Consider the following 27386-nt stretch of genomic DNA (forward strand, 5'->3'; position numbering starts at 1 on the left):
TGGACATGAAATGGTTGTTCTGATATTACACTGGTGGCACAATGCCATCAATTTGTATGACAATGGAGATTAAAAGGGGTAAAAAAGACCCTCTAATAAAACAGTGCATGGTTGTTTTTCCAGTTGGGGGCTTGTTCACATTAGTCAACTTTGAGCCACTTTTGGTGAAAGTGAATTTCGCACCACAAGCTTTTCTCTTCGCTCTCCTGCCCACTTGTTCTTCCTCAGTCAGTTTCACCGAAAGCTTACTTCAGTGCTGACTGTGCACAGGGAGGTGTGTCCGTGTGTGTGAGGAGGGAGGGGCATTTCCTCTAATGCATATGCCCTCAGCTCACACATCTATTCGTGGTTCTCCTTTCGCCTCTTTCTTCCTTACTCATTGTTCCGCATGCTTGTCTTGTGTCACTTGTTCCCATCTTGCTCGTGTCAGATGCTCACATGCTCGTCACACTCGGGCACACAATTTCAGTCGCACGGCATCATACGCCGCGGCCGCGAGAGTTGTCATTCATCGTCTCATCCCACCTCCCGATCTTCTCTCCGTCTCCCCGCTCATTGTTGGCGAATACTGAGCTGGTGTTCCTCCATTGCTCGAATAATTTACATTTATTCCTCGCTTCCAGTCACTGCGTCAGGAGTCCGCCGCAACCTGAGGTGGGTCCCCCCCCCCCCCCCCCCAGCATCATTTCTGCCTCAGAGGCTGCATACAGCCACTGTCTCTCTCTCTCTCTCTCTCACTCTGTCTACTCATTCTATGTATCTTCCTCTTTCGTCCCTCTCTTGCTTCCTCACGTAAGTCTGTCAATGAGAGTCAGAATGCTACGGCTTGCCCGTGCTACATTTGTACACGGCAACATTTAACGCTGGCGCGCAGTAGCAAATCGGAGTTGTTCTTCTTGAGCTGTCGCGGCTGTCTCTGTGGATGTCAGTACGCTTGGTAGGGCTGCTGCATTGAAAACGGACTTTGCATACCTTATTATGCTGCTCTGTACTTGTGTCTCTCTCCATCACGTTCCGTTTTCTGAATCTCTGTCATGTTTTATGCATGTGCTACCGTTTGAATCCTCGCCAGAGACTTGGCATGCCAAAATAGAGAAAGGGAAAGTCCACATGTTCAAACATCTGCATTTAGGCAAGAAGGCGTGATTCCTTCTCACCTCAGATGCCCTGCTGATACTGCCGCTGCCGCTGCAGTTTTATCTGTTGCAGTTGCCAGCAACACCCGGAAAAGAAGCCCAAACTATTCTATATGAGACGGAGAAAGATCATTTTAGACGAATGGCTTGCTGTGTTTATGTTTTGGAAAATATCAGAGGCTGATTGTCGCAGGAGCTGAAAAGTGTGTGCGTGCCCACATCTTTCCGTCCCTTGTATCTGCTATTTTACTCACGGTTACCAGTATGCCTACTTGCACGGGATGGGTTACGATCCAAGCAGAATCCAAAGGAGAGGCCGGCAGCAGGGGTTCTGTTTGGTGCGGGAAGCTGTTGGAAGCAACTGTAGTGACAAGAGGAAAATGTTACGTGACTACAAAGTAGTCGAAGGTGGTCATAGGAGTTTGGGAGCGGGCATAAGGTCAGGGTTAATGTTTGGCTTAGGTGTTAGAGTGGGCAGATAGGATGAGGCGTAGGTAATAGGTGTCAGGGCGATCTTGGTTTTCAAGAAAGTCTTCACCTGTATTAATTGCTCTGTTCATGCATTTTCTCAACCGGGAATGATGAGTCACTATGCTGTGGGCTGTTTTTAACTCTGATAAACTTCAGGAAAGTGACTCTATATCTTACCTACCATTCTAATGAATATTATTATAGGTGGATCTAAATAATTGCCATAAAAAATATATTGAATACAAAAATAAAATACAACGGTGCTCTTTGGTGTAATTTTGAGAACATTTAATGTGTAGATCGCAAAACACAGGACTGTGTTGTTAAGCTCACATTCGTAATATTATATGCATTCAGTATACAATATGCATCCATTTTTTAAATTCGATTATCGTCAATACATTTCACCTTCTAGGCCACTCCTCCCGGGTGACGGACGGGATGCAATAAAATTTCCTATTTAGCTTTTTGTGTCGCATTATTTTGCATTAATGATCTCTCTGGATACTTATAAAGTGCCTGCTAGTTTGCTGATCAAAGTTGGATTCGCAGGTGACAACTGACGATAGACCCAATAGTAGAAAAGTGACACGATAAAACGTTATGGATTGTCTTCGCGATATAAATATATATGTACCGTCATATGGCTCAGCTCTACTTTCAGCTGTCACTTAAATACTGGCTTGTAGCTTTGGTCCTCATATTAGTGTCCTCATTTTTCAGCTGAACTGTTTGATGGACCAGAATTTGTCTGTGAGCAACGGATTTAGGTGCGCACCAGCGTTCCAATGATAATATTTGAGCCAGGAAACGAATCGCGCCAGAGACGATCAAACCTCAAGTATGAACTGATCACATGACAGTACTTACTGTTTGTTCCCCACCATGAGTCGTCAACACAATGAAGAGCATCTCTTAGTCATTTTGAGTGACCACTTCAATGTACAAGAGGTCTCTTTTAATACAGAGGCGGCTGCACGTATACCGTGTCAGATGAAAGCATAAAATAGTTATGGATGTCCTGTATGGATGACCACAAAATGGATCAGACAGAACACAAGGAGTTGTTGTTTTGAGCAATTTCCGCGTGTCTTTATCAGTGAGGTTTGTTTTGGCTCGACTCTTTTACTTTGAGGCATTTCTACCTGTATCTGCGCCCGAAACAATTCATGCATACTTAATGAATTGTATGCAGGATATTTTGCTGGGGCTTTTCAGATGATTTCTGCAGGGTTTAAGGCAAACTAGTGCAAAGTTTTAAAAATAGCATTGGGTCAACTCTAAACTGATTTGTTTTTTGTTTTTAAATAACTAGTCATACTACCCAATGTGTTTTGGTATGCATCCTTAGTCACTCAAGTCTGCTATTTCATACTCAAATTCAATGCCACTCTCTTGTACTTGTCGAGACACATTTTCAATCCAAAGTTACACTCTTACACACCGCGGTGTCTTCACTGTCCTTTGATCGGCTAAATCATCCGAAGCTGGCTAATCGAATGTGTTGTGAGCCCAAAAACTAACGTATGGTATTACCTTAACTGCCTCTTCAGTGCATAACTTCGATAATCTAATCTTCGGAATTCATCAAAAATGTAAACATCATAAATAAATCTCTTGGCTTCACGAGTCAGTATATTGTTTGAATAACGCAAAATCTTTGTTGCATCGCCAGCTCTAGTACAGTGTAAACACGAAATCCATTCGACCGTAACTCAGTTCTGCTAGTGCTCACGCATTCAAAGTCAAGTCTCATATGTGAAATGTCTAAAAATAAAGCCAGAGTCAATTGCAAGCTGTTAGCGATGTTAGCCGAGGCTCCCTCGGATTGGCGAGTGACGAGCGTAACTGAAACATCCATCGAGGTTTAATGCTCGAGTGGCAGAATCACTGGGGTGAGAGGCTGACACTGACTGGCCACTGGCATCTTTTGACATTTTCGCTCATCTCAATGCTACGCTAATGTAGGTCCTGACACTGTTTATGGCTTTGGTCTGCTGGATGCTCGAGTGGGGGTGTTTTCCTAAAGTGAGTTTAGTAATCATTCTGCTGTTGAGATTTCATGTCCCGTTTAGCTTCATTAACCTGTTTTCTAGTTCCCATGCGGCATCACCATCTCACAGACACACACTGGAACCATATTTTGTCACACTTGAATTTGGCAGATGGGCTTCAGGCTTTAACATATTCAACACCTGCCCTTCCTAATCGTCTTAATACACGATACCTGATGAGAAATTTCTTAAATCTGCTGTAGGCTTTACCGTGTCCAAAAAAAAGCTGTTTTACACGATCAGGACTTTTGGGGCCAATCATCGATCAGTTCAACTTGCGAACATCACATGTCCAAACTCAAAAAAAGAGGTCAGCCGCCGTGATTCGTCATCACTTGAGCCCCGAGCAAGTGGCAAAATGGCTGCCCCCTGCAAGCTATAAAAACAGGCGGATTTTGCTGCTTAAAGTCATATTCCACAAACACAATATTAATCAACACTGTGTTTAAACTAGCGAAGCTGCGTAGAACATATTATTGTAAAGCACATTTTTTAATTAACTTCCTCTTTAACACAATAAGCGCACACTCACGCAGGAGCGACTGCCGGCCACGGATCATGGCCAAGCCCTCACACGCAGACTTGTCATAACTTTAGCCCACCGACCAACTTGCATCAGGCTAACCACCATCACATGGGGTGGCCCACAGGGCCCCGCCTCTAAAAGGCACATATCAACCACGCAGATGTTACATGTTTTGCACAGTATTTTTGATGAATTTTATTTTATTTTTTATTCTGGCAATTGTTTTTTCAATTGCTATGTTTAAAAATTTTGCTTCTTTTTTTATTACAGTTGAAAAAAAAGTTTAAAGCCTGTGGTAGGAGTAAAACTATGGGGAAAAAAGTTTAATTTGGTCTCTCTATTGCAGAAATTTTACTTATTGCAGATGGGTCTGGAGCGTATCCCGTGTAGTCACCGCATAAGCAACTGACTGAGGCAATGGTTCACGATTACAGCAGTACAGCAAAATTGGAGTGGATTACACCACTAGCAGTATTTCACATTCTCACATTCCTGCTGTTGGTCTCCAATTTTATCAAGGTTAATGTAACAGCACAGATGGCATTGGCCGCCCACGACATGACCTGGACACGTTGCCCAGACACGGTGGATCAAAGTAAATGGCGTGGCCACATTTACCCCAGGGTGGCATAAATCAGTCAACAAATGCGTTTATCTTCAACAATGATTGGTTTTGACACATACCGTGGGCAAGGCCCGCGGCATTTATCGAGACATGAATAAACAGCACCATGTTAACCCTTCATGCCTCAGGAAACCTGGGGCCCGCCATTCTCATGCTCGGCCGCACAGGCACTAAGGAGCTTCTGTAGGGCGTCTGATGTAACACGGGTCTGTGTGTACAGAAGAAAATGGGATTGTCAGCTCTTTTCTATAGGTCCTATAGAAAGTCAAAATGTAGCCGGCATGCTTCGATTCATATACTACACTCAGTCATTGTGCAGCGAATGTGACCATTAAGTTTGTCCTACTTATCGACAGTAGGTCTGGCGTTTTTATCCATTGCACTGTAGCTGCCCTGTTGGCATTGTTCGAGGCTAATACTCCACTCTATAGTGCACGGTATAGCGGGCAAGAAATACATACTAATACGCAGAGGCAAGAGGCAGGAGCTGTCCATTTACTAAGGCCCATTCGGTATTGCCGCATCAAACTTTCTGTCGCTCTGTTCCACACAAAAGGGCATCTCTGCCAATGCCAACCAATACAGTGTCTCACGAAGGCGAAACGTGATAGAAAAGAGCAGCTGCACAAGTCTCGTGTAAGTGTGGGAAACTAGCGACCCCGCTAAGTCAAGCGTGAGCGAGTCAAACCGCTGCTGCGCACACACGTATGCTGGATGTGTTCAGACGAACGGAAGGGAGCGTGTGCAATTGCTGCTTCTGAAGTGGCGGATCTCTTCTGGCGTCTGCAACCGATCCAAAGGTTGGAGCGTCATGATTTGAACAGCGTGAATGCAAGTGGACAATAGAACATATAATTGCTGTTCTCCTTCCTCTCGGGTAAAGCTAATCTTTTTCTGGAGAATCTGTCACTTTATGATAAATTTAGTTTCTTGAAAAACTCAAGGTCAGTCAAGGTCCATTCAATCAGTCCGTGTTCATTGTGGTTCAAATGTTCAAATGTTCCAGACTCACCTGCCATAGGTGAAAATCTGCCATTTTGGGAGCCCATATGAAAACATTTTTAGTTTTTATCCACCCACATGCTTTAAACAAATTGGAATTTATTCAAACACGCTTACACGCATGCTACACTAATTTGAATACAAAATGTTGCAAGTATGTATAGAACAGGGGTGCCCATTACATCGATCATGATCGACCAGTAGGTCAGGGACTCGTCCCAAATCAATCCGAGGGGTGTAGAGGGGAAAAAAACCCTCAAAAACATGTGTGTCTCTGTGCATGTTAGTAATATATTTTTTGTGTTAATGCACACTGCACTCGAGTCATTCTATCAGTCTCACTTTCACAAAAAGTATTTTAAAAATCAAATAAAGCAGGTCATCTTTAACCTACGGTGACGTGGGACTGCGTCACCGGAAGTTGTTAGCGCTCAGCAGTCTGCAGTTGCAGCTTGTGCTCAGAGTTATTGCGCTAATCTTTCATCGTTAACATTATTCTCATTTAGAGTTTTTGTACAATTTACAGAGGGGACGGCAAAGAATGGGAATCTGGAGGGCCGAGAGAAGCATTTTTAAATGATACGCGTGAGCTACGATCGTTAACAGGCTGCAAAAGTGCGTCGCATGCCTCAGCGTCAGGCTGTTGCTCATCATGGCATGCGTGTGCACGTGTGTGCATATGCGCGCGTGCGCGCTAACGGGTCGATCCCGGTTGATTGAACACTAGATCTTCGGTCAAAAAAGTTTGGGCACCCCGGTATAGAAAATACTGTCCGTGTTAGTGTCTGTGATACATGAATGGGCCTTTAAGAGGTGGTGCCTGGCGGCATGAGGTGTAAACGTCCGAAACTCACCCAGGCTTCTGTGGAGTATTCCAAAAAAAAAAAAAAAGACATTGCTCTTTGTGTTGCCTAGTTGCAAAAGAGCTTGTTACTAATTAGAGTCGAATAAGTGTGTGTTCACTTCGAAGGTTTTATGAGAGCGGCGTCCCTTCTTAAAAGGGAAGTGTTTTAAATAAGTGACTCTAATAGATGCTGACTGAGATGTGGTGAGATTTAATAATACCCAAGTTTTCCATGCACTTTTCGAATATCAAAGTAAAACGAGGACAAATACGCACTTTGAAAGTGAAAACCTTGTCTGATTATTAATGGAGGTGGGTGAGCACATGTGTGTGTGTGTGTGTGTGTGTGTGAGGGTCGTCCGTCGTCCTTGACAAAATGACCACTTTGAGTGAGCAAAATAGCACGCACTGTATGAGCGAAGAGTGCTGTGTGTGGGTTGTTGTACAATTTTGCAATTTGCTAGTTCATTGCATCCGTTTCCCTCTGTTTTACTGTGCCAGAGCCAAGCCAGGATGCAGTTGTCCAGTGCACAAAATAAAAAAGTAGTATTGCAGTGTTTTCTTACATGGGGGCCGCAAGTCTCTTAAATGTGAATCATTTGAGAAATGCAACTGTCAAAATGAGGGACTTTTGGCACACTTCTCAACGTGATTTCAGACAGCATCAAGGGATTAAGAAGTCTAGAAGTTTATCCTTTGAAGTTGAGCCACATGTTTTCTCAAAATACGATGTCCAAGTACTTAAGTCCAAGCGAGAGTGTTTCAGTTTCATCGTATTGTAGCTCCTTTACAACCGCGGCGCCGGCGGCATGGCCAAAATTGGTTGGAATGTGGTTGTAGACGATCACTAACCAAAATGTATGCACTGGTAATGTTATAATTACAGTCAGTAGTTGAATAACAAACAGCAAGTTCAGCTCTAATTGATGCATTATTAACAAGTGTTAGATTATCCTGATGATCCGAGATAATCTGCAGTAGCCATGCGGATGGTTGAAAAGATGTGTTGCCTCAATGAAGTGCGCTTCATTTGTCAGTTTTACCATAGTAGGCTTACACTTGTTTTGTTTTTTTTCCATTTCCTTTTCCGTCCTCTTGATCTGACTCTCGTCTGGAGCTGGAGCAGATGACGTTTTTGAGTTTAGATTTGTATCTGATGCGACTGTGGTATGTTGATACGATTGTATAAACGGCGAGAACTGAGATGTGTTGATGTATGTTGATTTCGTTCGTCAGTATTGCCGTCACCGTACGTGTTAGGGTCTGTCAAGTGAACGCACACAAATGCAAAACGTATACTTGGAGTGGATTTAAACCTCCTGAGCACGTCGTGGTGGTCCAACATCTACATTTTGGGGGCCACTTTGCATGACCGTTGATTGACAAAAAGCAGGTGTGCACACTTGGATGCTAGCTAGCAGCCAGATGCTTGTCACTTGTTATCAAAGGGCAGAAGAACGTGTGTGTGTGTGTGTGTGTGTGTGTGTGTGTGTGTGTGTGTGTGTGTGTGTGTGTGTGTGTGTGTGTGTGTGTGTGTGTGTGTTTGTGTGTGTGTGTGTGTGTGCGTGCGTGCGTGTGCGTGCATGCGTGCGCGCGTGTGTTTCAACTTCTTACAAAAGTGGTTTATTTCCCAATGCGTTGAACGTACTCGTATGAGATTGGTCAACATCTGTTTGTATTTGACAATGACAAAAGTCCAAGTGTTCCTGAAAACATGATTACTGGTATTAAAGGGATTTGAACCAACCATATCATGGCTACACTTTTCTCTGTTATTTAGTCTATGTTGACAACTTTTTTTTTCTCTTCAGTGAGGGTTTTATATTCCTGCTGCAGTGTGCTAATGTCCTGTCTTGGCGGACTGCAGCATTTTCCCCTCTCCGCAGTGAGAGCAATGGCCTACGCAGGCCCTTAGAGCCATAAAGCCTGGCCTGTTCAATTCCGCTTCAGTCTTTCTGACTGTCCATGTCTCTGTGATTTGCACACGTATCGGATGGCGTTTCTGTTGAAGCGCCAGTTTGTTCTGCCGGGATAGGCTATAACTCTGCGCAAGAGCTGAAGAAAGCGAACACACCAAGTGCTGATTCATCTTCCTGCTGTCAACGGTATGAGCATCTTGGGATCATTCATCTCGTATTGTATCATAACCAGGAAATTGTGCACTCAAATTCACGGCGGTATTTCATGGATTATTATGGACACAAATTGGCCTCTGCTGGGGGTTTTTGTCGTGTGTGGTGTTCAAGTGGTGCACACTTTTCTCCATTTGGCCTTTGTTTCGCTGTTCTCTTGTACCTCTTTGGAAGTCGTACCACAATTTTAACAGGCAAGACAAAACCCGTGTGCAATTCTGTGACCTGAGTATGGAATTGAGACTCACATCTGCCTTAAGCATTTCAGGTTGTGAACAGAGTCTCTGAACGGCTCGGGTTTGTGAACCACGGTTCAACAAGTTAATTGTGTGGCGTTCGTAAACTCGACAACTCCTTTTGTCGGGACGCCTGTAAACCGAGGACCCCCCGTAGATGTTTTCCAAGTAGGAAGGCAGGATTAGGACTTTGTTGTATTTTCCCCTCTTTTGCAAGCAGCACTAATTCAGAAAGCAATGGCTCTACAACTTGAGAGAGTGGCATAAAACAACAAAACGAGGATTAGAAAGGCACTGCCACGGATTTATACGTTGGCATGTTTGACTTTGATCCTAAAAATGAATATCCCGGATTCTGTCGACGAAACAAACCCGCTGCGTTGTCCGACTGAACTCCCATGTAGGATATCCCTGGCAAACGTTCATCTGTTCTTCTGCAGCCATCTGCTTGGATCGCTGCGTGTTTACCGCTGCTGCCAACATACTACACAACTCCGTATGGTGCTTTCCAGGCCAGCACCGCCTGCCTGTTTGCCTCGCTCACGTAAGCCGCGTCTCAAGAGGGAACTCGCTCAGGCTGGGTGTGGGTGGATTTAGGGATGGGAGGCATGTGAAGAGCAGCCTTTTGTGACTCCATTTTGCATTTTGTTTTGAAGAGACAGAGGTGGATGAAACAATTTCTACGCCGCCCGCACCTGTGTTGTTCCTGACTTGTTTGTTTGCGTCCTTGTTTTGCGGCTTGCCATCCAGGCAGTTCTGCTCGCTAGCTCATTATCTATTATTGTATTTGTCATCATTTGCAGTAGTGTAACACTGCACTCCAACCATACTGAGGGATGTTGCTAATATTTTTGCTCTGAAATGTGTAATCAGTTGTTGAACATATAATAGCCCTCTCTTTCTCTGTATTGAAATAGTTAACCGTTTCCAAAATTCCACATATACAGTTGGAGAGCAAAGCTTTCGGGGCCTCAGGCCTTCTTCAGATCAACAGCACCACTGTATTTATTAAAAGCGCACACGCATGCACACACAAACAAAGACCCAGTGCTTGTGTGGGTGTGTTACGACATTTTTTACTGGTAACAGGGAGAAGATGCTCAAGATCAGTCAATGGTTGAACAGACCGGGTCAACTTTTTTCAAACCTGGGTTAGGCTTTTAAAAATTTAGATGTTAGTATTCATATTATTATTTGAGTTTCACGATTGTGATTTGGTTTCATATTCGTGTTTGAAACCTATCTTGGGGCTTCAAATAAGAGTTAGGGCTTCATTATGGGGTTTTAAAATGGATGTGAAGCCTGGATTAGCATTTGAAACTTTTTTTTTTCTAGAATCGTTTTTGTTGGAAAATACGGTGTGTGTGCGTGTGTGTGTGTATATATATATATATATATATATATACACTGTATATATATTGGAATCAATCAAAGGTTCATGTTTAGAATTAACATTTTTAGGCCAGGTTTAAAGTTTAAAATGTGGGTTTCAAGACAGAGGTTGCATTTCAACCCTTGTGCGAGATTTCAAAAAAGGATTGGGGTTTCAAGCCAATGTTAAGACTTCACAGTAGGTGGGGGTTCAAACTTGGGTAGAGTTTCCACTTCAAGTTTCAAGCCAAGGTTATGATTTCGAGTCTCTGTTTCAAATAGGAGTTTGAAGCCATTTCATATTGTTCCACAAATGCTTGTGTGTGGGTGTGCGTGTGTATGTGTGTGTACTGTATTTATGTTAAGTAATATGCTACTGTATTTGGGGCATGTCAACATACTTAATATATAGTCAAGTCTTTTAACTTTAAGTACAGATCAAACTGGTTTGACAAATGCATTACTATAATCCTACATTTGTACTCCCATCTCCTGTCTTCACATTTTTCTTGGTACCTAGTGTCTTTGTCAGTTTGCGGCTTTCAATTTACGAAAGTGCACCCTGGCCCATTAGTGTGGTAAATCTGTAGCCTCCAACTTGGGGCCAAGATGAGTATGTATTGTACCGCAGTGCTGCAGTCCCAGTTAGAAGCAGCATCAGCATCCTGTCCAGCTCTGCAGCTCATTCCAGGCATCTGTGCTGCAATGCAAGACAACACGCAAAGGTCACAAGCTTTGGGCAACATCCAGATGAATGAAAACACTTAAGATGAGATGGAAAAAAAAAATCATGCCCCCCACCATCTGGTATATTTCCATACTCAATGAAGATGTGCATAATTTGTTACTATTTTGTAGTAACTATGAACTAGTAACCAAGCACAATATAATATTGGAGTTGTCATGACCCTTTAAGCAACTCATGTTAGACGCATAATATAACACCATATTCACAGGAATGTCTTTTTTGTCTTTATTATTGATGACTAATGTTTCTGCACCTGACTGAGTTGTGAAGATTGATGGATGTATATTGAAGTCACCATTGACATTAACTATTGTAAAAGCATGAGCTTTTCCAGAGGGTTACTCGACAACATTCTGCTTTTGATGTTTGCGGAGTAGATTCTGCCAAAATTGGCAGGGAAAAAAAAAACAATCAACTTTTCAACAAAGTTATAGGCCCCTTCTGCCAGAGAGCCTGCTTTGATTTCTGCCAACACAACCCACTCCAACTCCTGATGCCTCCACAATGACAGATGACTTTGTAGTCCTTGGAGTAAATCTGCTTGGAGGTCTTTTATCCATCAGGGTCACGCCATCATCATCGCCGCTGTCATCACCTGATGGTTGGGTTGGCCGCCGTCCCTTTTTGTGCCCTGATTGAAATGAATGGGAAAGGGAACGTTAAAGGAGTCCTTGGGAACCTTGGACGACATATTTGCCATTCAGGGGAAAAATTGATGGGAGTGGAAAGTCACCTTTCACGTTGTCGTTAGGGTTATGGTATGCGCTTAGTCACCGATGAAATAAAGTAGCACAAGATGCTCATCCCGCGGCTTTGTCGGGGTGATGGATACCACTCTGCTTTGTCCTCTGCTGTAAGCATAAAGAAAGGGCAGGTGTCCCTGATGAGAATTTATGTGTGTCTCACAGCTCAACTTCCCAAGTCCAAAACAATCCTCGCGACCTTAGAAATAGCAATCTTGGAAAAGCTAAATGTCCCATTCAGATATGTTTAGATACAGAAAAATGACAATATAATGGGGCATCGGGACGGAGTCCTGCTGTGAATACAGGAAAAAACCAAAACATTTAACGCCCCACTATTTGCCTTCACTGTATAATAAATATTGGCATAAAAACAAATGGCAAATTATTTGATTTCTAAAAAGTTAAAAAGCCTAATGTAGTTGTTTGTATTTCTTAATATGCAAAAACAGCACTCTATAATACTGTATTCTATAAAATCATAGCGTAAATAACATAATTAAATCGAATATAAATAACTGAACTATTTGTGCCTCATGATATAATATAATAATAATACATTTTATTTAATGCTGCAATTCAATTGTGCAGACACAAGCAAAAAAATTCTAATTCCACTACTATGAGGAACTCAGTAGGCTGCATGATAAATATATTTCTCTCTATTCTCTTATCTGTCTGTTTGTGTTGCTCCATCGTTTGTGTTCAAATATCAGTTGCTTCTAAAACTGTGACTTATGACGCTAATGGTAGCACGTCAAGGCTGTTTTGTATCGTTAGCATTAAGCTACGCAGACGAAACAAAGATGTGTGGTAGTTTTAAATACCCAATCTTAAATTCTCTTTTCCATCTTTAGTTTGACAGTAAACATTTACTGGGGATTGCATGAAACAGCTTGAACCTTCTTTGTTGATGAATTGTCACCTATTTGCCAAATTAGCTTGTGAAGTAAGTTTTTAACTGGGTTGCTGGCATGATAGCTTAAGTTTGCGATCGCCAATCAAAGCAAAAAAATCATCTGAATGACAGGGCGTATTTAAAAAAAAAACCTTCCATGTCGGGTCACTTATAAGGCACTATTGTATGGTAAACAGAAGTAGAAACCTACCAAATTAAACCCAGTGATGGGGAACATAGCAACTTCCTCCTCATAAAACGCAACGAAAAAAGCCAGGCTTGGCTGATGCTGGCTAAAATGCGGTCCAATGAGGTGTGCCCACATCATGTATTCAGAAAGTTCCATGTGCAATTTGTTTACCACAGTCAGGGCGTATTTTCCCATATTTTACAAGTTTTTAAGTGTTGGAGAGTTGATGTTTAAGTGCATTACCTAACCAAACACTACCGAAGCAGCCAGACACTTCACCCTCAGTAAAACTGCCCTCTCAGCAGCACTGACCTGCTTCTATGGCTGACGCGTTGAATTATTCATTGAATTGTGTCACCCAAAAGCATTGTTAGCTGTAGTTCTCTCTCTTATGCACATTGCAACCATAATATAAGAGAAACTCATCAACATAGTGATAAATGTATGTGATTCCTTGTTCTTGCTTTATACCTCAGTTTTGTTTTTTTAAATATAGTCGGATGTTCTTAAGAATAAATAGATATTCATGGTACGTATGCGTGTCCTTTGAAATGCAGGTACTTTTGGCTCTTGCTATGAATACACAGACCAAGCTGATGTTTGGCAGTTCCACTTGGATCTGCGGTGTGAGGAGAGGCCTCCATTTAGTGGCAGAAATGTTTCTGAGCAGTTATGTTAAGTTTTAAAAAAATGAAGGGTTGATATATTTTTTTTATTTGAAACAATTTTTTTGTAGTCATTTAGGCTCATATGTTTATCATGACGTAATTGATGGATTTGAATTGTTTTCGTGCTGGAAGGTGTTCAATACCTTCTACACTTTACATTCTGCATTTCCTCACCAAACCAATTTAGCATTATATCCTTGGATTGACACATCAACCATTGTAACGTGTTTGTCCAAAAACAAGCAAAAGAAATCTGAAGTGGATTTTACTTAATACTTAATTGAAGATGGAAGCGCTGACCTTTTTCTGTTGCTCTCTTTCCCTGGCAGAGGCCAACATTGGCGCTAGCGAGACTGTCTCTTGCAGTTGCCGTGAAAGAACAGCACCCTTGACGGGCTGGCCACGCTCCCTTCCGCCTGCCTCCATGTATCCTGAATCGACAACAGACTCCCCTGCTCGCCTCTCCCTTCGGCAGACGGGTTCACCTGGAATGATCTACAGGTGAGTCCCGAAAGACGGTTGACTATATGTGCGTGCGTGCGTATGTGTTAGGTCAGTGGTCCCCAAACTTTTTCCTGTGAGGGCCACATAACTCTTCGCTTCTCTGATGAGGGTCAGTCAGTTTGTAAGAAAAAGTGTGACTGCAAAAGTCACTAAAAATAAAAAATTCCAGAAACCCACACAAAATCAAATAACCTTTTCTGGATTTTTCATAGAACAAAAGTCAGGAAATAAATCATAACACTATTAATGAAATAAATAATAACTATATAGTATAACCCTCACCAGGTTCTTCACAGAAAAAAAGCCAGGAAATAAATTACACCATTTATGAAATAAATAATAATCAACTTTGCTCTGATGAAGTTTATGCTTGACACCACATCCTTCTTGACAGAATCCCACGTTAATACTTTGCAGCATAGCGCTTGCTGGTGAATTAGGCAGTGTATCTGAAACCCCGTTCTTCCATCTCCCGGTTCGTGCATCCTCTTAGAACCCCGAGATGCGCCCACCATACTCGGAGCCCCTTCAGTTGTGTTGCTGGCTAGCTTTGACCAGCCCAGGTCTAAGTCTTCCATAGTTTGGTGCACTTTGCCGAAAATATCCTCCCCCCCGTCGAAGTCCCTTTGAGACTTTGGAGGGCTGCCAGCTCCTCGCACTTTCAAAGTTTGCGCTAACTTCACGAATAAAAATGAGCATGGTGGCTTTGCTTGTTTTTTTCTGACCCCATCATGTTACTTATGCCGAGTGCAAATCCATTTCGTCATGGGATGGGATTCAACTGTCAGGAGTGCTTTTTCGGTTCAAAATACAGCAAATGCTTGATCATCCACATTGTCTTGTCATTGATTATGGGTTAGTGTCACAGTCACACACATGTACTTTGTCAGCATCAAGAGTCCACTAAGACAGTTTGCATGTTTGTGTTACACTTGCACTGTGGACTCACTTTGTTTGTCAAGATGAACCTGCACTCTCTTATTTGGATAGCAAGTTGCGCCATTGTTTTTTAGACTGGAGCATGGAGATGTTGAAGTTTCAACTGTTGCTATTAGAGGGCCAGTTCGTCATTTTATGATGACCGGTTTGGATTTTTGTTCGTCCCGTAAATGTTTCGACTTGCTGTGTTGTTACTCTGAATTTCCTCTTGGAGCAACTATGCATCCTCTCTATCCCTGCATTGTTCACTCAACAGGCTCACATTACCACCGTAACTAACCTCTTTCCTTGCATGCTTACATTAATCAGCACCCTGGCTTCTGCTCTTGTCTCCTGAATGCCTTCAGTGCTCGATATGGAAGTCCAAAACGACAGCTGCAGTTCTACAGGTATTTGTCTTTCTCTGTATCTATCCTTCACCGCCACTATTTCACATACAGTACATTTCCATTCCTAGGGCAAAATTCCATTCCCTATTATTGACTTTTTTATGCGATCAATATATGGATCCGATAGGGCCGACCTTTGATTCACTTAGTTCTCCCATAAAACTTTTTCAAGTAGCGATAATTGTGTCATGGTTATGAGCGATCAAATGTTCCTGGGTTTTACTTTGACGTGTGTCTTGAAGTGACGCAGTTGTCACTTTTTTGTGTATTTTTACAAGTGTAAAAACAAGTAAACCCCTGTAAAAGCAGCAAAACATTGTCTTAACTTTGGAAGCAAGTGCACATCGCGGTGTCTATTGGGTTTTGGCATTTGAAATTCTACATATGTAATTTTTTCTTGGGTCCAAACGTGTCCTCCACTCCTTGCTGAAAATCTCATCTGGTTGCTGTTTTTTGAGCTCAGGCCAGAGAAATAAAACATTACTTTGGCGCCATCTGTTGGATTTTAATAAAATATCATTATTTTGCCCACTTATCCATCCTCGTGTGTGACTTGAAAGTCCGGGCCAGCCTTTTGAGGGATGCGGGCATCAGCGAGTAAGAGAGTAAATTTGTCTGGCCGTCATTTGGCTAAAGCGCGTTGAGTGACTCATTCTCAGTTGTGGCCAGTGGCAAGTCGTATGTGAATATGCGCTTGTGTTTATTTTATTACCTTTGCTCAATAAAGCAATTGTAAGTGCACCGGGAGCTCTGTCTCTCCTTCTACGGGTGGAGGAATTACAATTTGTTTTCACTAGCGGCGGTGTGCTGTATTAAATTCGCAAGCAATGTTTATTTTATTGGTTTATTTTGTAACTGCAGCCAGTTGCATGTTTCACGAGGCGCTTTGATGATAATGATGGTGATGAAATGATCTTTGAATGTTGTGTTTCATCTACGCTTACCCTCCTTTCTCCTGGCTTGTACTTACTACTGCTCGGCAGTAACGGTATGCAGGCAAAATACAAGTCACAAAATCATCTCGGGCTGCAGCTATTGTATATTTTGGTATTTGAATGTCCTACTGAAAATGCGATTGAATAATTGGGCCCATGATTTTCTGCTCATCTGAATGATAAAAAGAGCAGACAATGTAAATGCTTGTAATGATCTCATGATTTCTAGCCTGGCGCCTTGCACTTTTCTGTCCTTTTTATTTCCTCTTTTAAGTGCAAAACTGTCTAACTCGCTGCTTCCCCTTCTTCTCCAATCGATACAACTTTGTTCTCTCCGTTGCTCCGACGAGCCTGGCGGGCTAATGTTTGCTTAATCTGATAATGCAGTGATTGGGTTGTACTCACAGCGTCATAATTAATGTCCCACGCCTTACATTAACCTTAACCTCAACATTCCTCAGGATGAGGAATATGCACCAGTCAAAAAAAAAAAAAAAAAAACAATGTTCCGGAGAAAATAATACATCAATACTGGACCTCACAATTTTGGTTTGGCTTTCGTCAGTCAACCACTTTACAGGGACTGAGTGCTTCCCGACGTGAAATAGAAGTAGGCTGACCTTTGATCTGCTGACAAAAATACAGAATGATTCAAACTTCCAGATGATTCCCAACTCTTTCCACAAAATGTGTTTGCATGCTGTCAAGATTGCCCAAAGCCTGGATTTCAACCCTTGACCTCTGAACTGTGAGGCGAAAGTACTAACCAGTCGTCAAGGGACTTGCACAGTATGTCAGGGCTCCACTGTAATTGGTTATTGGGTTGGTACTTTGACATTCATTCTGAATCCAAACAAGTTGATTCTGACCTTGACCAGAACATATGCAGCTATCTACAGTATCTTCACCAGTGTGGTTGTGACGCGGTTGGGTCGTGTTTTGTGTTTGTCAGTCTCTAGCTGTCCTCATCCAAGCGCGACGGGGGTTGCTCAGCACTTGTGTTTGTCTGTTTTCGACACGCGCTCAAGCCTGCGTAGCTTGATTATCGCGCTGCTCTAAGTAGTCTTTCCTGTGCAACAACAATCAGAAGCTTTTAAACGCAAAAAGCTTTAGTGAATAATTCAGTGCTGATATTATTTGCTGAGGCAACCAGAAACAGGGCAGAGCCTCTAAACGCCGTAAATGGATTTCTTCCACGAGATCTCCCCGGGAGGAGGGGGTGAGGTGAGGTGTTGCTTGCGGTGGTAGATAGTGGTCCGAGTGGTGAGGGGAGGAAAGGGATGCGCGCTCCCTTACTCACTAATTGGTTTAGACGTTTCCAAGTAAGACACTCCCAGTTTGGGTGGACCTACTTTGTCGGTCTGCAGTGCAGTGTGGCTTTATAAGCTCAGACTCGCACCATCCAATCTTGCTCATGAGCCGACCCCAAAGAAATCGGGTGAGTTTGAGGAACGATCTTTCCGCCAGAGGCCATCGTTCGTGAGCATGTGCGAAGGATGAACTTTTCCGCGTGGAGCGTGCATGCTGCCTAGTTTTCAAGTACACTTAAGTTTGTCCACATGGAGAGAACATGTTTGATTCCGTCACATGTGACAAGTGTCTTAATATTGTCGTCACGTTATAGTTCCTACTCAAAGAATTTCCGGCACTTTTAATGTGATTATTAGGACTTGATAATAGATTCCATGTTAAATGCACATGTATAGTTGTAACATGATAAAATGTATTATTATTATTATTATTATTAAAAATAAAATCGAATTCCATTCAGTCAACGCTACATAGTGCTGTTTTTTTTAACTCATTCACTGTCAATCCATGGTAAACCAACGGACCTTTTCACTTCTATGGCTGTCAATGGTAGTGAATTAATAACCTTAAATGGAAAAAACTACAAGTTTTTTTTTTTTAATTATCATTATTTTTTTATTATTATTGATAGCTTAGTAGATCGTGGTGCTTTTTCAAATCATGTACTTGAGTGTGGTATGTGATTTAATCTGGTATGCGCTACGAAGTTTTGAATGTCCACGGCTTGTAAATGAAAGAATTGACATCTGTTTGTTTGTACAATGCAAAGTATATGTTCATTAAAATTCCAGTAGAGGTGCGTGCTGTTCCCATGCGTGATTGGCGTAATCAACACAGTGCTCTGTTGATATATAGAAGGTGTTGGATTCTCCTTGAGAATTAGAAAGGCATGATTATTAAATGAGAGAGGAAGAGATGTTGACACAAAGTGGTCTGCACTCAGCTTTTCGGCAAAAAAACCCCCATAAAGAACAAGTGCAACACTTATTTTCGGTCTTGCTGTCGTTTGTGTATTTCAATCAAAATGTGATTTTCCCTTCTGTTGTCCACTCTTGAGTCGGATTGTGTTCACGTTTTCGCTTGCTGCATGTCTGGATGTCTTAAATGGCATGTGTCCTGTTTCTTGAGCACTTGAATGCTGCCTATTGGTGTCACCCTGCCCGTGGCGCACCTGTCAGGGGAGGGAGAGGCGGGCGTGGGGGGGTTCTGGGCCGTGTTGATTACAGGACGCATGGTCATTGTAAAGGCCGGAACACGAGAGCTCCTTTCTAATTGGACCAGGTGCTATTTAAGGGAGATGGACCCTTCACTCCGGCTGTGTAGCTGCTTCATAATTAGTCAAGGAGGCAAAAGAGGGAGGGAAGGGTTGACATGTTTACCGGAGGCTATGCCGGTAGCCCCCAGGGGGTCCCAAGCACGCTCAAGTCCGGTCACTGTCCTGCTGAAAACCTGCAGATCCCAAAACCGTCAGCTCCGAGCAGCGGCGTTCGCAAGAGCAACAGCAGCAGCAGCGGAAAGATGCTGTCCATGACGTACAGTGAGAGCATCCGGAGCGGGATCAACCGCTACCACTCGGACCAGGGGCTCAACCAGCCCCCGAGCAGGACCACCGACCAGGGTGAGCTGCAGCGGCTGCGGGAACAGAGGATCGCCGCTCAAGTGAAGAACATGGAAGACTTCTTGAAGATGAATGGCCTTGCCCTGGAAGAGTGCGTGTCCTATCAGACAGGCATGAAGTACAGGTAAGAAAACAGTATTCGGGATCAGCCAAGTTTATCCTCGGAGGAGGCCAGATGTTTGAGGCTTGGCGGCACACCTAGGTGTGAGTAGATTGTAGGATTTGGTTTAAAATGGAATTAAAATGTCACTTTTTGGGGGTCTTCTGGTCTGGGCCTATTGGTTGTGGTTTCATGTCATCATTGGCTTAATTGCATATTTGCCAAACTCCCAGTGCGTATGTCTGGAAAAGTCCATAAAAGAGTGGTGGCTTGTTCTGTTCAAATTTCTTGTGTCGGCGTTAGAATGAAGTTCTGACGTTCGACTGATCGGATGAACGCCATAGTCCAATAAACTGCTTGTGAAGTTTTGATTGTCGTGAAGATCCCTCCTTTGCTGTTATTTTGAGACGATGCCTCACTTCCTCTGTGCAAATGGAACTGTCATAGCAAAAAGTGAAAATTACATTTTGAATGACTATTTGGCGCTGTTACGGAGCAACCAAATGGGAAGTAGCTTGGTGCGTTTTCCCCACTGGTCCAGTCCGATTCAAATGGCATGGTAGGGTCTGGTGGAGTTCAGTCCTAATCGAGAGCTACAGTGCCATCAGATCACTTCGCAGTGTACTTCAGTTTGTGCCTTTTCCACATCACACAGTACATTTGTCTGGGACAACCACCTTAACAACCATTTCCTCCATTTTTCTTCATGCTGTTTTGAAAGTCCAACTTTTCCAAATTTATTTGTTGTCTCTGCTGAAATCACTCTGCCACCATCTCTCCTAGTAGATGTGCCGAGAAGTCATCACAGTGCGCTGCCAGCCAAACTGAACACGCCACGCTGCCTCCTGATGCGGCATGATGCTGCACTGTGGCAGTTAGATGGTCAGCAGTTTTCTACTTTCATGCGTTGCGGCCATCAGTTAATGCTCAGACTTCCGCTCTCGCTGTGGCTTCCTATATCCAGAATCAGATCAGTGCCTCATAAAACGGCACAAATTCCACTCCTGTTGGACTGTATAGAAAATGGCCGCACCACAATTCTGAACATTTTTGCATCATCACAAAGTACAACATTCTTTTGCACCCACAAACAAATGAAATAGCAAACGCAGTTGAGTTGGTTTTCCGAATCCTGTCAGGCATGACTGTTGCTGCTGCTGCAGTTGTTGTTCACAGGGATCAGTGACCAGAGTGTATATGTGCTCGACTGCACAAAGGGTCTTGAGTGGTCCTTGAGGCTTGTATGTCATGAAAGCTGGTTTATCTTTCACATTTTCAAGACGGTGGATACACTGTATCAGTGTGTTACTGGCAGTATAAATCATTTACTCTACGACTACGCTTCTCTCATTTTCTTACATTCATCATTTATTTATCACGACAAACTACACTCACTGGGCACAAGTTTGGGAACAACACATGTCCGTGAGATCATTTTACAACACTCTTCACAACATTTTGGGGGGGGGGGGGGGGGGGTTTGACCTGTGCCCCACCAACAAACGATGGTCAGTCAAATCATTGTCCGCTTCACTTTGTATTTTACACACATGCACTTACTGTGCATCCCCAAGCACACATACACACACAAAAACCAAAGAAAATACTAACTTTTACAATTTTTTTTAACAATATATTTTCAGTTGACCCTTGCTATTCACACGACCTGCAAATAGTGAAAATCTGCATATAATTGACACCCACTGGAATTATTTTATGCATTACACTTTATTTTATAGGCCTCAAAAAATACATATGGGTCGGCCCCTAACGGCCCGGTGGTCCATTGGGTAGCGCGTCGACCTCACAGTGCGGAGGTACCGGGTTCGATTCCAGCTCCGGCCTCCCTGTGTGGAGTTTGCATGTTCTCCCCGGGCCTGCGTGGCTTTTCTCCGGTTACTCTGGTTTCCTCCCACATTCCAAAAACATGCATGGCAGGCTGATTGAATACTCTAAATTGTCCCGAGGTGTGAGTGTGAGCCTGGATGGATGTTCGTCCATGTGTTGCCCTGCGATTGGCTGGCAACCGGTTCAGGGTGTCCCCTGCCTACTGCCCAAAGTCAGCTGGGATAGGCTCTAGCAAGCCCCACAACCCTTGTCAGGATAAAGCGGTTCAGAAAATGTATGGACGGATGGGTCGGCCTCTAGACATTAGTACTGGCTGTTTGCATCTTCCCCATGCTAATTGTTGTCATCATCCTGAGTTTTTTCATTTTGGTTGTGAGTGTCACTATGTCCCGTTTAGTGTGACTGTAGCCTCCCCATTTTCACTTTCCACAACACTTGACACTCAAGCTACCTTAGTTTTTAAAACTTTGAGGCGCTGTCGCAAAATTCAGCCACGAAATTCCTCGCATACCAATTACAGTTTATTGGGGAGCACCAGTTCTTTCCGGATCACATTTTTCAACGTATTAATAATACTCAGCTGTCTCACTTAACCACATGAGAGGGGTGGAAAAGATATGTAGTGCAGTTCTTCACATCTGCTCTCAGCTACCACCAACAATCAACACATTGATCATTTACTTGTAAATGCAAAATTGGATTCAGTTGTGCGGCTTTGTTCCCTTTCCAGTCAACTTGATCGTCGTCGTGCAATTTGGCACTCACGTTCACACATTAGGGGTGGAACGCATGTGTGCTGTCCGTTCGTAGGCACGTGGGACTCGGGTCATACTATCTCAGTTCACCATTAATGATGGTAGTAAAAATAGTTGCTGTGGAACTGAAATGCAACAGAAAACATACTGTGTGCCTCAAAGATTTAATACAAAAACGTGCATACATTTTTCTTTGGCGTTTTCTTCCTTTTTTGGAGGGGCGGGGTGGGGGTCACACCATAGATTGGTACCAAAGACAGAATATGTACTGTAGTTCTGAAAATGGATCCTATTTTGAAATGGGATTTTATCTGGTTGATCAATACAATCTTAACCCTATACTGTAATTGCATATCAGATGCATTTACATGTTTGACCAAGCTGATAGCAACATAAATAGTGCTGCGCTGTGTTTCTACTCAGGAAGCAACAACCACTATCATAAGCATTGCAATGTCAACAGCGCTGTTGTAAAATGTCACATTCATTATGATGGCTAAGCAAAACCAAACACTTTGACTTTTTGTGGGGCCAGACAGGAAGCAGTGTGTCTCCAGCTACGTATAGTAAATCGAAGAGTGAAGTATGGATCTCCAAAGCTACTTCCACTAATGGACATAATGACCCATATTTGATCGCTCAGGCGAGCATACTATATAGCTGTGTTAACCATAACCATTTCTCCATATTCAGTAAACTGTTTTCATGGACTCATTATGAAACTGTTTAACTTACTGTGTGACAGATCCATGCACACCAAATCCAGTAGACACTTAAACAGCTTCCCTCTAGCCATTAACTCCCTAAAAAGTCACTGACTACAAATACTGCTACTCTCACTCTAAAATGGTTCAATGATTTTCTGCACCAACTGTACAAACTGTCATAGTATTGTATTCTACCACTGTTCACTTTAGCTCTGCTTGATACTTTGCACATTGTCTCACAGTTGTCACTGGGTGGTACCACCGCACTATGGTTCACTTACATTACGAAATGTCCTTGCATACCTATTTGTCATGTCCTTGTTTACGATGATACTAATGCAGCGTGTTATACCGGAGATAAATTCCTTGTGTGTTCTACATACTTGGCCAATAAAGATGATTCTGATTCTGATTCTGACAGTGGTTTGACAGTTTCTTCGACTGTGCATACAGTGGATTCAGACGCCTTGGTTATATTTTGACACCAGGGGGCAGAAGAGCATGGTCCCCTGTCTGCCTGGATGTCAGACAACATCTCTGATGGAAAAAAATGCAGGCAGGTGGAATTGTGAGTTGCACGTATGCCAGTGTTCTGTCAATACCATCTCGGAGCCACTAGAGGGTGGTCGTGTTCCATTTAATTACTTTGGATTGACGTTGAACTGGTCGAGGTCCAGTCAGGAAACACTATTGTCGTGTGTCTTTAGGAGCGCTGGCGATCTGGAGTCCCATCTGACTTTTGGCAAGAGGTGTGAACCCTGAACCAGTGGCACAAACAACCATTCATGCTCGCATTCAGCGCAATGGACCATCCTAGTCTGCAATAACGTAGCACACATGTTTTGGGAAGGAGGAAGTTGGAGTACCAGGAGAAAACGCACAGACGTGGCACCGTGCTTTTAATTGACCATGTGACTCTCAAAACAATAACAAAAGAGTATCGCAGCAATATGTTTTTTGTAACTGCTACAACATACAATATATGTGAAATTATTCTTCTCTATTTCTACAAACTTTAGTCTTTGGACTTCTCTCTTAATTGTTTACCTTTCTCACCCACTCGTTCGACTCATAAAGATTTCTTCAACTATTTGATTGGCAGACGCGGCTCTGATGTGTCCTCACAAGGCCTCAAAATTCTGGGTCTAGTTCACCTCCCAAATTACATGTTAATACTGTTTACCAGTGGCACAAAGTGGCCAAGATTGAAAAATGGCATCTATTAGTGGTAATGTAAAAAGGTCTTCAGACTGCAGTGTTCCCCGCATATTCACTTATTGGCGGCTTCAGCTCGTTTTTTGGGAGAAGGCTCTGTTATTTGGTGAGAACTAACATTTTTTGAAAAAGTATCACTGTGGTGGCATCTTGGTGCCAAGGAGCTATGTTGAAATGTATAGGAGCATCATAGACAAAAATAGTGCTTTGCCGCCGTCCTTGGACTTCTATCCATCTATCTATTTTCCGATCTGCTTTATCCTCAGAAGGGTCACGGGGGTGCTGGAGCCTATCCTAACCGTCTTCGGGCAGTAGGCGGGGGACACCCTGAACCGGTTGCCAGCCAATCGCAGGGCACACATAGACGAACATCCATCCGCACTCACACTCACGCCTAGGGACATTTTAGAAAACCCACGCAGGCCCGGGGAGAACATGCAAACTCCACACAGGAAGGCCGGTGCCGGGATCGAATCCATGACCTCTGCACTGTGAGGTCGATGCGCTAACCACTGGCACACCGAGCATCCTAGGACTTCTATAAGACATTGAAACTTTATGAGCAGTGAGTCAATTTGTAATGGGTGTTCCCTATTCACAACACCGCTACAATACACCTGCAGTGACACATTCTAAAGAGTTGCATTTTTTTTTTGTCACTCTCAGCAGAAGTGTCGCACGGTGTCAACCTGGGAAACTGTGATTGTTTATCTGCTAGCAGTCTCTCTTGAGGACTGTTTTTAGCCACAGCTGTATACAGTGGAACGCTGCTGCTTCAGCTTGACCTGTTCATTTGTGGGGGGCTTTGGGGGGGGGGGGGGGGTTGTACCGCACACCCCCATGCCTTGCAGTCACCCTGACGGTGACGTCTTTGCCTCACAAGTGGGAGGTGACGTTTGGGTGTTTGTGAGTCGGCTTGGATTCCTCCTTAAGATTTTCCTGTCCGGATTAATCTGATAATTTGTCCAAATATTCAAGTCTGAAGGCTTTATTCGCACAAGAAGTGGAAAGTGCAGCAAAGTCGCACTGAAGTTGTCGGTAGACAATTAACATGTTTTGCAATTTCTGTGGCACTGCGACAACAGATACCACCTGTGATGGCAAGGACAGATTTTGACATGACATTGACATTTTCAAGGTTTTGCACCGGAGTGGACTCAATCCGTTCTTAAACTGTGAAAAAGCCCTCATACAGAAATCCCCCACATGAGAGGGAACCGGAGTACCCGGAGAAAACCCACACAAGCACTTTGAGAAAATGCAAACACCACACTGGAAGGCCGGAGCCTGCACTTCTGTACTGTGACATATCGAACCCTGAACCTCCGCACTGTGAGGCGGACGTGCTAACCATTCGATCACTGTGCCGCCTATCAAAATTTTTATTTCCTTTTTTCGTGGAAACACTTCCAGTGAATGTTTGGATAATTTGTTTGTTTGTTTTAATTGCCTTTTAAATGTATTTATTTATTTGTTGTTTTGTGGGTGGGACTTAATCATGAGGTCACCAGGAGTGTGGGTGCCTCACGGGACGCTAGTTGCCCATCCCTGGTCTTATATAAAATTATTACTTTGCCGCCACCTTGTGACATCATGCTGCCAAGAAACAAATATAAAGTGTGTTGAAATGTCATTTAGACTGGTCATTACTCTGCCTAATATTAAAGTAGCACTTTGCCACTATATTGTGGGATTTATTGGTAATTATAAAAAAAATTTATACAGTTGGTATCTTAAAAAAAAAACTCCTAAATTGAGTCACTCAGAAGTCAAAGTACTACCGTATTTAATACACATCATTTGTGTGTATACATTAACTTTAGGGATGAATCTTGGGGCTTTTTTTAGGTCCTTCCAGTTCACCCATTTCTGTGAATATGTAATATGTTATAATGGAGTGCCAAAAGGCACGACTTACCTTACATAATTACATTATATAAGGACGGAGGTCTTCCCTGTCCTCTTTTTGCCTGTGTCGGTTCTCCAGCTATATTAGATGTGTCATAGGGGACAGCGGCAAAGACGAATTCCTGCTGAGCTCTGCTGCACGCGTCTGCAGGGAGATCTCACGTGCTCTCGGGAGAGTTAGGAATCGAGTCAACGGCTGCTCACAGATGTGACCAGCGTGTCTCCCTCGCGTTGTATCAGGAGGTCCCAGATTTAGTTGAACAAAGAAGACTGTTATTTGGTCTTTTTATAATGGCTATGTGACTTTGGAACTTGCAGATTAGCAATTAGCTACATTTAGCATTTAGTGTCAAGCCACTTTGGCAATGGCAAAGCTATACAAAAACGTACACATTTACTCAGATCGGCAGGCTTTCAAAGCTGCAGCGAGCAGAAAAGACCCAGTTTCATCATAATCAGAGAAGACAAAACCCTGATACTGTGGGAGCCTTTCTCTGTGCACCGGCCAGGCCCCCACTTTGCATCGAATTAAGGTGAAGATGTACTAATTAAGTAAGAATGTTGTTTTTTTTTCCCCCGGCAATTATCTGCAAAACCAAATCACCGGGGAACATTGTGGTTATTAAATAATCGATCCATCCATCCATTTTCTGATCCACTCCATGAAATGAAGAGAAAAAAAATGCGGCACTCAAACTTGGACCGTATTTACTTCTGTTAAGACTGCTGTGTGTTGCCGTCTTTTGCGTGTGTCTCTCGACATTGTGCTTTGTGCACACGCGTGTCATGTCACAGATGAATTCAGTTAACATTAGAGGTCGCATTTGTTTTTCTAATGTGAAGGACAACACACAAAGAATGCATTTAATACAATAATCAGAATTGGGCATCATGGCCTGCCTGTCTGACCGCGACGTTTCGCTTCTGGCATGAAAACGACATGTCACTGGCATATTCTGCACCTCGCCCTGAAATCAAATCACATTCCGCAATCGAGGAATCATGGATTCCTGCGGGGGGACGATAACAGCAACTTTGGGGAAAGATTTGTGCGAGTAGCAAATTCGAAGGAATTCCTAAGGGGTAAAGTACAAATTAAAAGTGATGACGAAATTGTCCAGATTTCATTTTCCTCTGCTGAAGTGATTCCAGGAATGCTTAGCAGACACTTCAGGATACATTAGAACGTCTGTCAATCATTTCTGTCAATCTGTCATTCTTCATGTCACTTTCTGTTAACTCCCTTAAACCCACTCACCCTTCCACGTTTGTTTGTACACACACACACACACACACACACTGCTGTTGCCCCCCCCCCCCCCCCACCTCAAGAGATTCCCTCTTGCCGGGTTTCCTCAAATCCTGACTAATGCCCTTCAAATATGCTGTGAGAAAGTCTAAGTAAAACCGTCAGTTGCACAGCTGGCAGACGCTCACACATGATAGCGCTTTAATCCAGAGTGTGTGCTGCGCTCATAATCACTTTCTGCCATGCTTGATGTCCTGGCCCATT

The 27386-nt window shown here is 43.2% G+C and overlaps 1 protein-coding gene across 6 annotated transcripts in view; it reads left to right on the plus strand.

Moving 5' to 3' along the window:
• kcnab2a (potassium voltage-gated channel subfamily A regulatory beta subunit 2a) overlaps positions 1–27386 on the plus strand; it is a 73618-nt gene that overhangs the window by 9116 nt on the left and 37116 nt on the right. For 2 of the 6 annotated variants that reach the window (XM_086116873.1, XM_086116877.1), the window contains exons 2-3: positions 13974–14145; positions 15435–15476. In XM_086116873.1, coding sequence (XP_085972999.1) covers positions 14069–14145; positions 15435–15476 — 119 coding nt within the window. In that variant the 5' untranslated portion in view covers positions 13974–14068. Of the gene's footprint in view, positions 1–432; positions 655–799; positions 938–13973; positions 14146–15434; positions 15477–27386 lie in introns of those variants that run through there. The other 4 variants (XM_086116878.1, XM_086116879.1, XM_086116874.1 and 1 more) reach the window with 3 other exon arrangements.

Source organism: Hippocampus guttulatus, chromosome 8, assembly GCF_054856545.1.
Source record: "Hippocampus guttulatus isolate MCC_2025c chromosome 8, RoL_Hgut_1.0, whole genome shotgun sequence".
NCBI lineage: Eukaryota > Metazoa > Chordata > Actinopteri > Syngnathiformes > Syngnathidae > Hippocampus > Hippocampus guttulatus.